This window comes from Stenella coeruleoalba (genome assembly GCF_951394435.1).
Source record: "Stenella coeruleoalba genome assembly, chromosome: 2".
Taxonomy (NCBI): Eukaryota; Metazoa; Chordata; class Mammalia; order Artiodactyla; family Delphinidae; genus Stenella; species Stenella coeruleoalba.
The window spans coordinates 42,079,726-42,098,291 of record NC_137147.1 but is presented as its reverse complement, the minus strand read 5'-3'; the positions used below and the strand labels follow the sequence as shown (position 1 = coordinate 42,098,291).

General features: G+C 36.6%; 1 protein-coding gene across 2 annotated transcripts in view; it reads left to right on the top strand.

Annotated features, from left to right (window-relative positions):
• KIAA0586 overlaps nt 1-18,036 on the top strand; it is a 105,527-nt gene extending 87,491 nt beyond the window's left edge. For both annotated transcript variants that reach the window (XM_079911887.1, XM_079911886.1), the window contains 2 exons: nt 10,496-10,561; nt 17,554-18,036. In XM_079911887.1, the coding sequence (XP_079768013.1) occupies nt 10,496-10,561; nt 17,554-17,705 (218 nt within the window). In that variant the 3' untranslated portion in view covers nt 17,706-18,036. The remainder of the gene's footprint in view (nt 1-10,495; nt 10,562-17,553) is intronic.
• The last annotated feature ends 530 nt before the right edge of the window (nt 18,037-18,566 follow it).

Genomic DNA, 18,566 nt, shown 5'->3' with positions numbered 1-18,566 from the left:
AGAATCGATGATCAAAATTAGTATCGCCATAGAGGAACAGATGAATACTGTGTGCCTCCGGATGGGATATCTGAGTATATAACCTGAATGTAGTTACAGGGAAATATCACACCAATCTAAAACATGGGGAAGAAGTTAACAATTGTGAATCTGGGTAAGTGAAAAAAGGTGTTCTTTATACTATTCTTGTAATTTTTCTCTTAAGTATGAAATTCTTTCCAAATAAAAAGCAAAACATTTTTAAAAGGTATTGCTTTATTTATTTTAAAAATAATGTCTATGTCAATTTGTATTAATATTTCTACTAGTATCAATTTAAAAAAACATAAAGCAGGGATGAATAGTGAAGGAAGCAAAGTAAGTGGTTTGTTCCTTTAGATCATGTGGTTAGGGAAGTCCTCTCTGTAGGAATGGCATTTCCATATAGAATGAAGGGAAGGAGAAAACTTGCAGACATTTGGGGAAGAGTATTTCATCTAGAAAAAGTAGGAAGAATGAAGGTTTTAAGGTGGGAATGAACTTGTTGTGCCCAAGGAACAGCAAGAAGGCCAGTGTGGCTGGAGGGGAGTGTGCAAGGGAACTGTGGTAGGAAATGAGATAGGAGATGTAGGCAGGTCCTGTCGAGCCCTGCAGACTCTGGGAAGGAATTTGGATTTCATTCTGAGTGTGATGAAAAGCCTATGGAGGATTTGAGCTGGGGAATGACAAACTCTAATTTACATTTTTAAAAGGTTCCCCCTGGCTTCTAGGTGGAGAACAGACCATAGGGAGACAGTCATGGAAGCAGGGAGATCAACTGGAAGACCGTTGCAGTATTACACATGAGAGGTGATGGTGGCTTGTGCCCTAGTGGAGGTGTCACAGTGGTCAGGTTCAGGCTGTGTACTGATGGCATATACCTGATAAAGCTGAGGAATAACGTTATTTCAAAAATTACTTATTAAAGCAGATTAGATGTGGAATGTAATTGAAAGCAGAGTCAAGGATTAATTACTCCTAGATTTCTGGTCTGAAACTTACTGGGCAAATGATAGTGCCATTTATTAAGATTAGGAAGACTGAGGAAGGGTGTGTTCACGTGTTCAGCCTCAGTTTTTAGGGTGGGAAGAGTCAATGAAAATAATCTGGATAGTGCAGCAAATGCAAATTGGGAAACCTGAGTTGTGTCTCAAGTACCACAGTAATTTTCACAGTTCCACAGATACATGTCTTCTCTTTTAAGAAACCAATGTGTTTATTATGAAAGTACGAAACAAAACAGTTTACTTAATTATAAAATATGTTCAAATACGTACATGAAAAATGCTCTTATTTTCAGAGTTTCTTTGATGGGCTCCTTATTCATCACCTAAGAATAGTGATTACAAATATAAGGCTTTCTTGGGGTGTGCGTGTGGTTTTTTCCCCCTAAATATTTATTTATTTGGCTGTGCCGCGTTTTAGTTGCAGCATGTGGACTCTTAGTTGTGGCATGCAGGATCGAGTTCCCTGACCAGGGATCAAACCCGGGCCCCCTGCATTGGAAGTGCGGAGTCTTAACTGCCGGACCACCAGGGAAGTCCCTTGGGTGTGTTTTTAAATTAGTAGTAAATGCAGAGGCCCAGGTTGTGCTGGGATTTCCAATGGAAAAAGATGCAGTTACCTGTGAATCATTTTAAGCTAGAATGCTATTTACTATCTTTTAAAATAGCAGAACAAACAGCTCTGTTGTGGAATATATACATACAAAGTCTTTAAGTGAAATGTTATTGCCAAAAGTTATCTTAGAATCTAATTGTTAATCTCTGTTATATTGTCAACTTAAGATGGACAGGTACTTTTTAGTGTGATGAGACTCAGGTAGTAAGGTTATGGAGAACACTGGCACTTTTTTCCTGTGAATATAATTGCAATAATACTGTCCCATCTAATAAAGTCAGAAAAAAATCACGTAGGTAGAAGTGTAGTTCCGAAAGTCTGTGATTACTGCCTTTGTGTTATTCTGCCTACGTTAAAACAAATCAGACTTAGGAAGTCATGGAAATATTATGTTGGCTATTTTCTAATTACTGTGTCAGCCTGATAAATCATTTTCTAAATTTGCCAATTTCTTGAAATAGCTTAACCTATGTTCATAACACTTTACAGGAAGCAGCATAAAATTTCTATGCCGCCATATATTTCTCTTGGTGTCACAAAAATATATATTGTATAAATGAAATGTTTTTCTTTGGCAAAAAGCCCTGTACACCAAACTACAGTTAATGAATACAAGAATTAGAAAGCAAAACTTCGTTTAGTCTGAGGAAAAACAATTCTTTAAACTGTAACCACATGGCCGTTTCTTGTTTGCATCAACTCTGGGTGACTGTTATTGTCTTCTGTGAATTCTCTGGGGCAGGGGCCTGACTTTGTTGAATGAGCCAATTGTTTTCCTTTGTGTTGCCCATCTAGTAAGTTCCCATCTGGTTTGTATCAGACTGTTTTCACAGCCAACAACTGCTGCCTTCTCTATATCCTGACACTTCAGGGCCCCATGCTATCAAAGCATGCTGCGATGGCCTTGCTGGCAGGGCCCATACAGCTGTGCCTCACAGCTTGGAACTATTACCCAGAGTAATGGTAACATAGAACTTGGACTGGCCCTTATTCCCCTTGGTGTCGTGTGTACACTGAGCAGAAATTCCCCCTTGCCTGCCTGCCCCCTCACCGCGAAACTTACTAGTCAACAGAAAGTCTTTAAAGCTCTAATTTTAGGATATGGAATAGTGTTGTTCTTATTTTCTAGTGGCTTCCTGTATTTGAAAGCTCATTTTTCATTCTTTCATTCTTTTTCAAAAGTTACCAGGTCTGGCCTTGAGGGACGTGAACTGGTCACTATGTCACATTTAATTTTTGTTTCCAAATTTAGTTAGGAATGACTAGATATGGCAAAATCCACTGTAAAGACTACACAAATAATACACTGTATTTTTAGCTATAGTCACAGGCCAGAACTTGAGAGAGGTTTTCATATTAGAATTTCCATCTCGGAAAATGGATTTTCTGTGTGTAAATTATAGAAGCTCTTAGATTCAAACTGTTAAGTAACTATATTAGGGACCTACTTTGCCTTCAGCTTTGTTAGTTATCAAATATCATTTATAAGAATGTGATAATAGTGACGTTCTATAACAATCTGTGGCCTCACGTAATTAAAGTTATATGAATTACTATTGAGTAAGAGTTATAGTTGAGTTTAAATGTAGTTATGATATCATTGCTTTATAGACATAAACTGAAGCAACAAGGATTTTTTTTGTATCCAAAATAAGGAATTAAGTGGCTTTTACAGGATGTTTTAATATTTTTTTAAATATTTATTTATTTGGTTGCACCGGGTCTTAGTTGCGGCAGGCAGGCTCCTTAGTTGTGGCTTGCCAGCTCCTGAGTTGTGGCATGTGAACTCTTAGCTGCGGCATACATGTGGGATCTAGTTCCCTGACCAGGGATTGAACCCGGGCCCCCTGCATTGGGAGCGCAGAGTCTTATCCACTGCACCACCAGGGAAGTCCCAGAATGTATTAATATTTTAGAAATGCTTTTAGAAATGCCTTCAAGATTAGTTAAACTGAGATTGGTTTGTGCTTTCAAGTAAATTGAGTGGGTGATTGTTGTGAACATCAAGCATCCTAAGTAGTAAGTCAGACTAGACTTGTGAGAGTCAAACTAAAGCAACAGCGACAAAAGCAAAAACTCACCTTCTGCTTCTGAATAATTTCAGCTTACAGGTTTTTCAAGATTTTAAGAAAAGAAATAGGAAGGAATTTGTCTTTAGTCAGCAGTGTGGCCTGCTGCTGATGTTAACTTGATGTAAAAGCCTACCTAGTACTGTTAGTTATTTGGCATTTTCATTCATTGGAAAAGCAGTTTAAAACTATATGGGAATCATCTTTTTTGTGTGTGTGTGTGATACACGGGCCTCTCACTGTTGTGGCCTCTCCCACTGACGAGCACAGGCTCCGGACGCACAGGCTCAGCAGCCATGGCTCACAGGCCTAGCCGCTCCACAGCATGTGGGCACGAGCCCGTGTCCCCTGCATCGGCAGACGGACTCCCAACCACTGCGCCACCAGGGAAGCCCCTAAGGGAATCATCTTTTAATTGATGAGACTAACCTATTGGGTTTTTTTTTCAACCTCAAGTTTTTCTGGAAGTATAATATACATACAGAAAAGTACACATAAGTGTACAGCTGAAAGAATTTTCAAAAACTGAGCACACTTGTAAAGCCCGTATGTAGCTCAAGAAACAATATTGCCAGCACCCCCAAAGCCCCTCACTTTCCCTTTCAGACACAGCTTCCACCTCCGAAAGGATAACCACTATTCTCACTTCTAGCAGCATAGATTAGTTCTCTTGTTTTTGTACTTTAAATAAATGAAATCGTACAGAACGTATGGCTTCTTTCACAAGGCAAACCTATTGTAATTTTTAAGATTCTTTTAGTTTTCAAACCATTATGGCATGTTTTTATAAAGGATTATCTGAGGGGAATTTGTTTTAGTAGCTGTGTCATAGGCTGTTCAACCAACAGGAAGCACCCTGTAGATAAAGTTGTCTACTAAAACATCGTCTCTCCGTTCTCAACCACATTTTAATGCTGGAATGTCTCTCTAGACATTCCTGCCCCTGAAAGGCAGGAACTCTCTTTGTCATTACACTACACAGCAATACATTCAAGCACTTAAATGGTTTTTAATGAGCCTTAATAATTGAGTGTACATTATTCAAATAAATCATGTCTGCATTCAGGTTAGGTGGGTCATCTATTTTCTGAATTACTAATCAGTTTCCTGGCATTTGAATATAAGCTTTTATGCTGCCAACATACTATTTCTGAAAATCCTATTATTGACAAGAGTTGTATACCTATTAGATATGCAGCCAATGAGTAACTTATTTGTTTCAAAAGTGTTAACTTCTTCTATATATATTTAACTACTTTAATAATATTCCCTTTTTTGTTCCTTCAGTGAACTCAAATTAGTATAAAAGCACCAGCTATTCTGAATGTTACTAATTGTAGATTTCTCCTTATTAGATTTGTTTCAAATTCTGGATGTCACTCATTTAAAAACTCTTGTTTTTGGGTTAAAAAAATTCATGTTTTGGAGGCCTTCATCTTTATATCCTTGTTTTGCAGTTAACAGTCCTGTAGTACTACATGGTTTTCTTAAATACATAAAGAATTTGTTTAAAACAATAATATAATGATTTACAGCTTTAAGTATTGCTATACTAGTGATTCTTACTAAAGATAGTATTACAGAGCAGAAGATAAATTTTCAACCAAAAATAAAAATTTTTTAAATACAAGAGTAGAACATAAAGCCCAGATTCCTATCCTTTTAAATACCACTTTTTGAAATACAACATGGTTACTTTCAAATTGGCACCATATAGCTACAAGATTTTGAATGACCATTTAAAATAAGTTAAAGTACTGAAATACGGTGAGTGTTTGGAAGAAGCATAGTGTACAAGTGGTACAATCCCGGTACCGTTGGTGTGCCCTCATTTAAAGCTTTTTCAGCAGTATCCCTGCTTTCCCAGCCTTGGATTCTATTTCCAAATCTAAGATCATTTGTTTTTATTTTGTGGTACTTTTAAACATTTAAATAAAGGTTAACACATTTGCCTTTTGTGATAAAGGTAAAAGGCTAAATTATATTCATAGGTAATTTATGACTCAATTTTTAGTCAATATTATCCACTCAGAATTTCCACAGAAATGTTAATAGAAATTTATAGATAAAATATTTAGAAATTTTCTCTTCTCATTCTTTCACTTAAATACCAGTGAGTATTATGTTTGCTCAATTTTGAACAGCGGGATGAGGAAGTGTAAGAACCAACAAACTTGATAAGCAGTTTTCAAAGCACGTTGGCCATGGTGGAAGTTGTGTTTGCTACCTTAATCCTCACCTGCAGAGCACAGTATTCACACTTCCAGTAAACCCTATCACCAGCAAGTGACAGTTATGAGGCAGCTACAGGAAAAAATGAGAATAGTCAACTCTGATATTGACATGTTGGCCTTTTTTTTTTTTTTTTTGACTATTAGGAGAAATCATTGTAGAGATAAAGATTCTCCCCCAGTTTTGGTACAGGAGAGTTTTGTTTATGGTTATAATAACAGCAATGACAATATGTAATAGCTGCTATTATGTTTACTTCCTTTATGTGATGCACTCTGCTAAGATCCTTAATCAGTCCAATTAGGTAGGTAATAGTCGTCTCATTTCATATTTGAGGAACCTGAGACTCAGAGAGGTTACATATTTTGCCCAAGGTTACACAGCTAATAAATGATAGAGCTAGGAATCAAACCAAGTCCAATTCTGAAATCAAAGGCTATGCTCTTCAACATACTATATATTTCCTTCCTTGACAATTTTTAAAAAGTAGAACAGATAATTTCTGATTATTCTTACAGGTCTCAATATCTGAAGATACATCTTGGTAGAAGAGTGTGAAAATGTTGGGTGGTGGGGAAAGAACTGTTTACTATGGGTTTTTAGTTCCTACTACTAATTTGTGACATTGATTTCTTTGTCAGTGAAACTTCCTGAATCACGATTTCCTTATTAGTAAGGATAAGATCATCTCTGAGATCCCTTATAGTTCTACTGCTGTAATATGTGATCTTAAACCAAAAGTCTCCCTGTCAAAATATATTTTGAAAAGATTGCCTTAATGAGATCAATTTTTTGTCAATTGGAAAAAGTTAGAAAATAATCATAGGTTAAATAATAATACAACTACCATTTATTGAGTGCCTCTGTAGACACTGCTCTAAGTTATTTATATATATCATTCCGGTTAATGATCATAAGAAACCTATGAGCTAGAAGAGGAAATAGAAGCACAAAGTGGTGATACTTCACGGAGTGTGGTATTTCTCCCAGGTCTCACAGTGGTTGGCACTGTGATTTGCATTCAGGTAGCTTAGCTTCTAAGTCTGTGCTTTTAGCCTCGAGCTTACAGCTGTCTCTCTAATAAGAGTGTCTGGTTGTTATTTACTTGCCAAAAAATTTTTTTATCTTGCATACCACAGTATAGAATGAACAGAAAAAAAACAATTTTTTCTAGAAAATGATCTATAAAAGATCATAGAGTATTATATCCATTCCATATAAAGTTTTCAGAAACATTGGTCAGCTGGATATTTCTTGAACAACTATATACAAAGAACTGAAGTAGGCATCTTAGGGAAAATGAAGAAAGATAATGGAGGGAACCATTTATTTTCTTGTCCTTTAAGGAAATCTGGCATTGCAGTAATTTTACTTCAGCCTATGAAGTGGCTTATTGGAGACATTCCTTTAAAAAAAATAACAGATTTTGTATGTTATTTTAATTTAGACAATTTTACTAATAATTTAGCTTTTTGTTGGCTGTAAAGAGATGACTAACATTTACTTGGTTTGGACTAATGAAATAGTTGTTATTTTTTTTAGTTAAAATTCATTTTTTAATAAAGCAAAAATAAGCTGCTTTTGAAAGTTTCAAGAAAATGTTTTTATTAAGCAAAGGACCTGAATATTAGAGAAAACATTCTCCATTTTTTATTGAAAAAAAAATGGAGTGTATAAAATTCCCATTTAGTTATTATGAATTTAGAAGAGTGTTCCATTGTAGCAGCAACTCCCTCTGGGGGATACATCCCCATTGGAGTGTGAGCCTGTCAGAATAGAAGGGAGCTCTTGTTGGTTTGAGAAAGCCCCAGAAGTGATTCAGACTTTCACTTCTCCTACCCCAACCCTTTGTTGAAAATCACTGGTTTGAAAAAGGTATCACAGCTCTTTTTTCCAAAGTATCTGGGTACACTATTTAGCACCTTCTTTATTAACTTTTTATTTATTTATTTATTTTTTGGCTGCGTTGGGTCTTCGTTGCCGCACGCACACTTTCTCTAGTTGTGGTGAGCGGGAGCTACTCTTTGTTGTGGTGTGCAGGCTTCTCATTGCGGTGGCTTCTCTTGTTGCAGAGCACAGGCTCTAGGTGCACGGGATTCAGTAGTTGCAGCACTCAGGCTCAGTAGTTGCGGCACACGGGCCCTAGAGCATGTGAACTTCAGTAGTTGCTGTGCATGGGCTTAGTAGTTGTGGCTTGCAGGCTCTAGAGCGCAGGCTCAGTAGTTGTGGTGCACGGGCTTAGTTGCTCCATGGCATGTGGGATCTTCCCGGACCCGGGATTGAACTCGTGTCCCCTGCATTGGCAGGTGGATTCTTAACCACTGTGCCACCAGGGAAGTCCTCCAGTTAAGGAGGATTGAGACAAAATGTCTTACTCTTTGTGGCCTTCACAGCACCTAGTATAATAAGGATGGACACATAAAAGGTATTTTAAAAAAATTTTTTAATTGAACCCTAGCTAGACCTAAGGTAGGTTTTCTTTTTCTTTTTCTTAGTTTCCACCCAGTTTTGTTTAGTCTGAAAGGGATGCTGTTGCTTATTTCTTACTATAATACAATAGATTAGTTTGAATTCTGGGCTTCCAGGCAACCACCTCAGAGAAGACTGTCATTTAATTTACTTGCTACAAACAAATGGTTCTTCAGTGGAGGGGGCCTCTGCGGTGGTACTGATACCTCTGCTTCCATGTTTGTACTGTAGGTGCTATATAGAATCTGAAAGGTGCCTAGCAGTGACTTCTCTCACTGCTAACGCTCAGAAACTTAAAGGCAGAGGGGGAAGTGAATGTAGATAGTGTCTAATAGTAACATCATAATAAGCACTTTTAATGCTTTTAAAGATTTAAAAAATGTATTTAAAGATTTTTTTTTAGAAACTATCAAAATCAGATGCTCAATTTGGGTCAATTTTCAGATTATCAGTGTATAAGTAATTTGTATTCACCTACAAATTCACCCTTATAAAATTATATTTTCTTCTAAAACTGTACTTTTTAAGCTTTAATTTTTCTTCATTGATCTGTATTGCCTTTAAGTTTTTTATTGAAGTATAGTTGACGTACAATATTATGTTACAGGTGTACAATATAGTGATTTACAATTTTTAAAGGTAATACTGTATTTATAGTTATAAAATATTGGCTATATTCCTTGTGTTGTAAAATATACCATTGTAGCTTATTTTATACATAATAGTTTGTACCTCAGCAGATGAATGGATAAAAAAGATGTGGTGTGTACACACACACACACACACACACACACACACACACAGAGTGTAATACTACCCAGCCATAAAAAAGAATGAAATTTTGCCATTTGCAACCACATGGACGGACTTGGAGGGTATTATGCTAAGTGAAATAAGTCAGACAGAGAAAGACAAATACTGTATGATATGACTTATATGTGGAATCTAAAAAATACAACAAACTTGTGAATATAACGAAAAAGAAACAGACTCACAGATACAGAGAACAAACTGGTGGTTACCATTGGGGAGAGGGGAGGGGCAACATAGGTGTAAGGGATTAAGAGGTACAAACTGTTATGCATTTAATTTTTTAACATTTCAATATGTGTTTCCTACAGCGTAACTACAATAGTTTAACATGAATGTTTGTCACCAGTGGGAATATATTGCTTGGCTTAGTGAACTATGTAATGCTTAAAATCACTTTCATTTAATTATCTTCTTTCAAATCCACCTGAAATTTTCGTGAAATAAAGGAAGCTTGAGAGATTACTGATTTTTATCTTAGAGAAAATCAGAAAATACTGATTATACCATACTGTAAATTTTTTCTGAATCATTCTGAATAACAGTGGTTATTAACAGTAACTGACTATATTTCAGAGCAGAGGTTAACAGCATGCCATCAACTGGGGCATATGCCTTAGGCACCCAGTGTATCTTTTTGGCCTGAGAACTATATGTACCACAGGTTTCTCTCTTCAGTTATTTAACTTTTCTCGGCTTTATAATTCTCTAGCTATAAAAAGAGTTTTTCCCCAGCCTATTTCATTTCAATATTAAAATTTGGCTTTGGTTTAACAGGGTAGTGTTCTTCTGTGCTCCCTGACAACTTTACTGTTTTTTTCACATGGATTGTGTTGGGCAATATGCCCCAGGCTGGCCTAGGGAGAAGGGAAATTCTAAACTTTTTTTTATAATGATTAAATCCTTAAGTAAGAGAATCTGTGAAAACTTTTAGCCTTGGAAGAAATGGCCCATGAGTTTCTCTTTTTAAATACAAATAATTATGCAAATTCTTTCATGATCCTTGGTTTCCCCCTTTCCCTAATCTTCGATGCATAAAGATAATAATCTATTAGGTTAAAGTATTATTCTATTGGCGGTCATTAAAATTCAGCTGTTTAACTTCCTTCTTTATATTAAGGCCACAAGGTCAGGCTTCTGTTTGCCTGGTTTTATGAAAATAACTGTGGGAGTGCATTTGGTTTGTGGGTTTTGTTTTTTTTTTTAATAGCAGGAATGAATCATGATTATTTCTATGCTTAACTGATTTTCTTATGAAAAAAATTTTTTAACTGTAGCTTCACCAGGTGATATGGATCGGACACAAATTGAGCCCAATCTGTACCTAGCATCCGTATTTACAGGTAAGATTTTTTACTTTAAAAGTTTCAGATTTTTTTCATTTCCTTCTTTCTTTCTCTCATAATAATCAACACAGTAGAGAAAATAATTCCAACTTTTTATTCTTTTAAAATATCTATAAACTTACTCCAGGTATAGAACTCCCTTCATGCACTAAACTCAACTCTCCAAAAGTTAGGAGACAAAAAAAAATCTATCATTTCCTTTTGGAAAGTTTATAAAATGTTGAATTAAAAGGCTGCAGGTGTGGTATTCAGAGCACTGAGGCTAGTACTCGAGATAATTCCATCTGGGGGAGGTTATTTGTTGGGACAGGACACTGTTTAAACTTTGAAGTCAGTTTTAAACAAAGTGAAGCAGCTGGAACCTGGCATAAGAAGAAACAAATCTTTCACGTTAACTATTGCTTTTTGGAGAAAAAAAGATTTGGACTTGTTTTTACAGGTGCCAATACATTTATTCTTCCTATAGGAACTGCTGTATTTTTATCTTAAATTATAAATTTTAAAATAAGCATTTGTCAACTCACTTAAAAAACAGAAGCAATAGTAAACTTAAAAAATGTAATAGGGTGTTTATTTCTAAAACACATTTTGGGATGAGATTATAGTAACATTTTAAATCACTCTTTTAAACATGAAAGTAAGGAAAGAAATGTTTAATACTGACTAATTCTGTAAAGCGGAGGCAAATCTCATTTTACATACTATATACTTAACATCAAATGACCAGGCATCTTCTTCATCAAGGCTTGTAGTATTTGTTCTCAAGCACTGAAGCTATGATGTTGCAAAATCTGTAGGGCTGGGTTAAGTATGTGAGGAGAATTGAATACAGCAGGAGAGTTTAGCAGCTGCTTAAACAAGGAATTTAAGCAAGAGTAGATGAACCCACGGTGGACAGGAAAAAATGCTTCAAGAACTCAGTAAAACACAGCTGAAATACTGTAACATTTTCATAGACATCTGGGAAGCAACTGTTTTGCTGGAACTCAGGGTTGATTTTAAAGACTGGATGAGTCTAAGCAAGCTGGTAGCCATAAGGAACCACAGACTCTCTAGGTAGAAACAAATCAGTTTGGTTCAGCAATCATTTTAAGGCCCAGTGTGTACCTAGCATTATGCTACAACTTTGTAGAATGCAGACGTAAACAAGACAAAGTTGTTGTCCTCATGGGGCACATTTAACAGGAGCAACAGACCCACAAGCAAATAACAGTAATACAAGAGATAAGGTCACAGATACTTAGTGTGTACCTACTGTACTAGTCACTCGGAAGACAATGAGTGTAAGTTGCAGTCCATGCTCTTAAGGAATATATTGTCCAGTGGAAGTGACAGACACATAAATAATTACAGTGCAGTCTCCTATGTGCTGCAGTAACATTGCCTTCAGAGAATAAGGCATCCGCAGTTAACAGGAGAGGAACCCCTGTATTTCACCACTACGGCTGGGAAAACAACTGAGAGTGTAATTCATCTGCACATGTTCTTGAGTATTTAGGGTCCGCAGACCCCTTAGAGACATTGATAGCTATGACTACCTGTCTCCTTTCCAAACTGTACTTATATGAAAATAATTTGCATATGGTTTCAGGGTATTCACAAATAGATCCTGGGTCACCCATCCATGGACTCTGGATTCAGATCCTTCGGGTACTTGATTAAAGATTATTACCTTTGTTTCCTTTTTAATTTTATTTTTAAATGTGCAGTGTATAAGAAACTCATCTTGATCTGCATGTAGAAATACCCAAATCCAGGCAATTTAAAGTCACTATACTATCTATTCGTCAACTCATAGAAGAATCCCATAAGTTTATGTGGCTTATGCCATGTGCAGTTACTGAATCTGAGTAGGGAGTGTGCAGTGCTACCTTCTTCTGTGAAGTTACTGAGGAATTTTTTACTTCTTTTCTCTGCTTGTCTCCTGTTGTTTTAGGAGAGAATACTCTGTTTGGATTCCTCTCAGTTTGCAAATAACAGAGACATAATAATGGGTTACCAACTGTTTGAAGATTAGAGTCAGAATCTAAAACCTGCTGATGAAATGGATTATCTAAACCTAAAAAGCTTTTAGAAAGTTTTGTATATGTATTTTTAAAAATACACATGTGATATACAGGCAAATTCTTAAATGGACATAAAAAATCTTGTATTATTACTTTATTACTTAGAATAAATTAGTTTTAGATTTTCTGTTCCTTAGTCTTACAATCAAAGAATAGAAAACAAAATTTCTTTATGAATTTTAAATATTTTTAAAGCAAAAAAATTGAATTTCAAATGCCTAAAGAGTTTTACAAATACGACTTAGGATGCTTCAAATACATGGTCTCGCTCAGTGACATCTCCTGCTTAAATGCATGCCAGGTTAAATGACGTACTGCCTACCCACAGAATCAAGGAATAATCTCCCTTTTTTAAAAACAAATCTGAAAACAGCTGTTGAAACAATTACATCATAGAGTAATGACATGACTGTGGAAAGTTAAAAAGTCAAACTTTGAAAGCATCAAACTACATTTAATATAGGTAGAAAATTTATGTTTGCTTTAATGATGATTTATTAAGATATTATGTCTTTTCTTTAAAAACAAATTAAACTCTGTGAGGACCATAACTGCATATGAATGTGACTCTTTTTGCCTGTTAACAGTGATGCTTTTGAAAAACGTTTCCAGTCTAAAAAGTTCTCTTTTAAAGCTCTAAAACTGTGACTGTTTAGCTTGTGTAAATGAGCGCTTCAAAAAACCTTTCCAAAATGTACATTAACAAACACCTTTAGATAAGGTGATGTATTTTATTGATATAACTCATTGATTAAAACTCAGTTACTAGGGCTTCCCTGGTGGCGCAGTGGTTGAGAGTCTGCCTGCTGATGCAGGGGACACGGGTTCGTGCCCCGGTCTGGGAAGATCCCACATGCCGCGGAGCGGCTGGGCCCGTGAGCCATGGCCGCTGAGCCTGCGCGTCCGGAGCCTGTGCTCCGCAACAGGAGAGGCCACAACAGTGAGGGGCCCGCGTACCGCAAAAAAAAACAACCAAAAAAAACTCAGTTACTAGAGTTAAACGTAGCCTAATTATTTGGAGGCCTTCTAAAGCTGTGGGGGTTTTTTCTTAGTGTATTTCAGTGACACATTCTTATCCCTCTCTCCTAAGTCGACTGCCTTTTGCAGCCCACTCTGAGGGTCATTGCCTCTTAGGATAATTTCTTTCCAGTTCCATAAAAGTAAGTGCTAATCTGTTAAGTGCTTTTGATTTGCCAGCACTATTCAAAACACTTTATATGCATTATCCCATTTAATCCGCATAAAACCCTCTGAGGTAGGTACTCTTACCTTTATTTTGTAGATGAGGAAATGACGGTTTAGAGAAGTTATGTAACTTTCCAAAAGTCCCTTATCACTCATTCTCCCTCATACCCCTTACCTATTTTTCATTATAGCACTCATCACTGCCTGACATAATATATGTTTGTTTCCTTACTTGTTTGTCATTTGCCCTTCACATCCAGCTGGGATATGATGTCAATGAGATTAGAGCCTTTGTTTTCTTCACTGCCGAAATCTCCAGAGTCTAGAACAGTGCCTGGCACATAGGTGCTCAGTTGATATTTATTGAGTTAACAAATGGATGAGCCTAGTCCTGCCCTATTATGGAATCCATGCTCTGTTCCTCCCCCTTCCTCTTTTACTCCTTCCCACATGAAAACCTCACACTGACAGTCTTGATGGGACCATTCCCAGGTGACTGAACAATAGATCTCATTTGGACCCCAGACTTGACTGATCATAAAGGGACTTGTGCTTGAAACTTCATCACTGCTCCTCTCCTTAGCTGCCCCTACCATTACATACCACTACTAAAATGGAATTTCCCTCAACAACCTTTAAAAGTACTAATTTTTTATGTGGATAATTAAGGTATTTGGTATCAGGCAAAAAGCAATGAGTTGTAGTCTCAGCTCTACCAATTACGAATTAGGTGAATTATACTAGACTCTTTTGAAAACCTTGTGTGACTCTTACCTTGTGTGACTCTTCATTCTTGGGTCTCTTCCTACTTATCTAACACTTTCCTTTTGTGTTCCTCTATTTTCTCTTTATTCACCTTTCTTTGTCCTTCTCTTATTTCTGTCATCATTTATTTTGTTGTCCTCTTTTTCTTCATTGCCTTCCACATCTTTTAAGTCCTATCTCACCTGCTACTTCCACCTAATTTAAACCAAGTATTCCTCTACATGTTTATCTCCACTGCTAGGTTTTAAGCTTCTTGAAGATGAGGACTATTTCTTTTTCACCTGTGTATCATCTTCTCTACACCATCTTAGCTCCACACATACAGTAGGCTTGTATAGATGTTTAGTTAGTGAGCATATGCTTTCAGAAAAGCCCTCTCTGACATCTCTGTGCCTCAGTTACCTTTACCTTGTCTGCCTCCCAGAATTACTGTTAGGATGAGATAATATGATGGGCAAAAGATCTTTGCAAAATTTTAATTGCTGTATAAATCTAAGGCAGTAACTATAAGAAATAGCATAACTTTACAATAATTGAATTTAATATGTTCCTTGAGACTTGGAAACTTCTTCAAGGTCCAAAATAAAAAATAGTTATAGCTCTTGTTACATCACTGAACAATTTAATCAGTAATTTAATGTGCAGAGTAGAAAATAAAGGCACATGTAAAGCAGTTTTGTGAAACTGGATAACAAAGAAAAGAAGAATATCTGGCATCAGTGTAGTTTTTGACAGATATGTAAGTAATGCAAGGAATGGAATTTTTCTTAATCGGGGGAAGATAACATTTAATTGTACAGGTTGAAAATTAATTTTGCTCTCAAGCCTTAGTTATAGCCTGTATTGGTTTTTACTTTATTGACGAGGTAAGCTCTGATCTTGGATACTTCTCTTGTTTATTTTGTATATTCTGCATCATGGCTTTGTAAAATGTCAGAATATTTAAACAATGCTTATGTCCTATGAAGGTTTTTTTTTTTTGCGGTACGCGGGCCTCTCACTGTTATGGCCTCTCCCGTTGCGGAGCACAGGCTCCGGACGCGCAGGCTCAGCGGCCATGGCTCACGGGCCCAGCCCCTCCGTGGCACGTGGGATCTTCCCAGACCGGGGCACGAACCCGTGTCCCCTGCATCGGCAGGCGGACTCTCAACCACTGCGCCACCAGGGAAGCCCCTATGAAGATTTTTTAAAAGAAGTTCTTATTGTTTCTTTTTTTTAAATTTATTTCTTTTTTAAATTTATTTTTATTTTTGGCTGCGTTGGGTCTTTGCTGCTACGCTCAGACTTTCTCTAGTTGCAGCAAGCGGGGGCTACTCTTTGTTGTGGTGTGCTGGCTTCTCAGTGCGGTGGCTTCTCTTGTTGCAGAGCACGGGCTCTAGGTGCGCGGGCTTCAGCAGTTGTGGCTTGCGGGCTCTAGAGCACAGGTTCAGTAGTTGTGGCGCATGGGCTTAGTTGCTCCACGACACGTGGGATCTTCCCGCACCAGGGCTCAAACCCACGTCCCCTGAATTGGCAGGCAGATTCTTAACCGCTGCCCCACCAGGGAAGTCCCTTGAATGTTTATTTAATATATATTTTTTCAGCATTTAAAATGTGTTTGGTATCATTCCAGACACAGAGACTACAAGTACTGAATAAACCATAAGTTTATAAACAATGTTTCTTAATTTTAGTTTTTATCATATCCTGACAGAGCTAAATTTCAACAAGTCTTTTCCTATTTAAAATATTTGTTCTATTTAAATTGATATAATAATTGCTTTCTTCTTAAAGGATTATGCTGTTGCATTATAGTTTGTACTACTGCTATAATTATACGAAATCTTATTTCCCTTTCCTCTTTCATTAAAAATAAATTGATACAAGTAACAAAAAGGAACGGTATATTAAAATAGTGTTTGTTAGACTTCCTAATATGAAAGGAATTTTTCTTTTACAAGTATTTTGATCATCTTGAACAGCTGTGATTGAGTCATCATTGAATCTCCAAAACTGACTACTTTTACTGTGGTCCCTATAAAAACTTGATGGAAAATTTCACTTTATTACTGTGGCAACTATTTTAAAAGTATAAAGGAGTTTTAGAAAAATTACTATGACTCTTGACTCAGAGATGTCTTTAAGATTATTTAGGATAATTTACTTTTAAGATGCTTATTATTATGTATATATGGTAAGTACATGAAATTTGAAATGAGGATTTTTGTGGTCTTAAATAGTACCAAGTTGGCATTCTTTATGCTCTTAGGCAATGTGCTTTTTAAACTTAGAGGAGTGAATTAGGGTATATGCAGATAGATATATATATATGTAGTCAACTCTGGGTTTTTTTAAACATATTAATGAATTCTTCATTTCAAACTGCCTCCCTGACTTGGTCTTACCTAGCATTTATCATCTGTACCACAGCTTTGGGCACTTGTATACCATCTTAGTCTATTCAGGCTACTATAACAAAATGCTATAGACTGAGTGGCTTTTAAACAACAGAAATTTATTTCTCACAGTCTGGAGGCTGGGCATCCAGAATCAAGGTACCTCTTCCTGATTCCTGTGTCCTCACATGGTCGAAGGACTAGCATGGTCGAAGGGGCTAGCAAACTCTCTGGGGCCTCTTTCATAAAGGCACTACTCTCATTCATGAGGGCTCCATCCTCATGATCTAAGCACCTCCCAAAGGCCACACTTCTTAATACCACCACACTAGGCATTAGGATTTCAACATATGAATTTTGGGGAGACATAAACATTCAGATCATAACATATACTTCTAAAATGTTGTTTCTTAATTGTTCAGGGGTGGAAGTGGAAAGGAGGGTGTATTTTACCTCTGTGACAAGTTCTGAGCACCTTGAGAAAAGAAATTATCACAAATGCAATCCTTTTTTGATCCCCAATATTATTTAGGAAAATTTAAGGCATGTAAATACCCGGGTACACTTGTTTAGCTGAAGGAGTTTCTCCTTTTTACAGGTGGTAAAGCAGTTCCACTCTTCACTTCGCAGACATCACCTGCCAAGATGTCCGTGACACCAGCCTCAGTGAACCTGGAGGACCGCTCTCAGTCTCTGAGCATCAGCACTGTCCAGGGGGACACAGAGTCCTCGGGAACAGATACCTTCTGAATGTAAAGTGAGAGCCAGTACAGTATTTGTGCTGCTGGTTTTGAGGTCATTTTTCTCTGGCATAAAACTATCTCTCAGACCCTTTTGGTCCTTCAACATATTCAGAAAAACAATTTTTAATTTTTTATTAAAATGAAAAGTGTAATTTGGGTATTTAGGTGACATTTTAAAATAAAATAATTTAAATGGATATCATCATGAGTCTGTGTTATTTCTTAGAATCCTGAGGCAGCGTAGAATAGTGGAAAGGGCATAACTTTTGACATCTAAAAATTTCTTCTACAGATATAATTATCTGTACTTAGTTATGAAATTAAGTTGCTCAAGGTTATTCTGTTTCTCTTTTATATATACATTCATTTGTATTATTTTTTAGATTACACATATAATTGGTGTCATACAGTATTTGTCTTGTCTCGCTTATTTCATTAAGCATAATAATCTCTAGGTCTGTCCACGTTACTGCAAATGACAATGTTTCTTTTTTTTTATGGCGGAGTAATATTCCATTATATATATATATATACACCACATATCTGAGATATATTGTTAAAGTGAAAAAGGCCATGTGCAATATAGTGTATGAATTATGCTACCATCATTTAAAATGAGGTGGGAGGAATCCAAATATATGGCATGTATATACACATATGCTTACATACACATATTTGCTTATGTATCCATTAAATATCTTTGGAAGGATAGACAAAAAACAGCTAACTTGGTCTCCAAGGGGGGAGACTGAGTGGCTAGGTGATAGAGAGGTTGAGTGACAGGAGTTAGGTATGACTGTATTTACTGTGGATTTTTATATACCTTACATGTACACCTTATAAATCTTTATAGTGTATAAACCTCTGA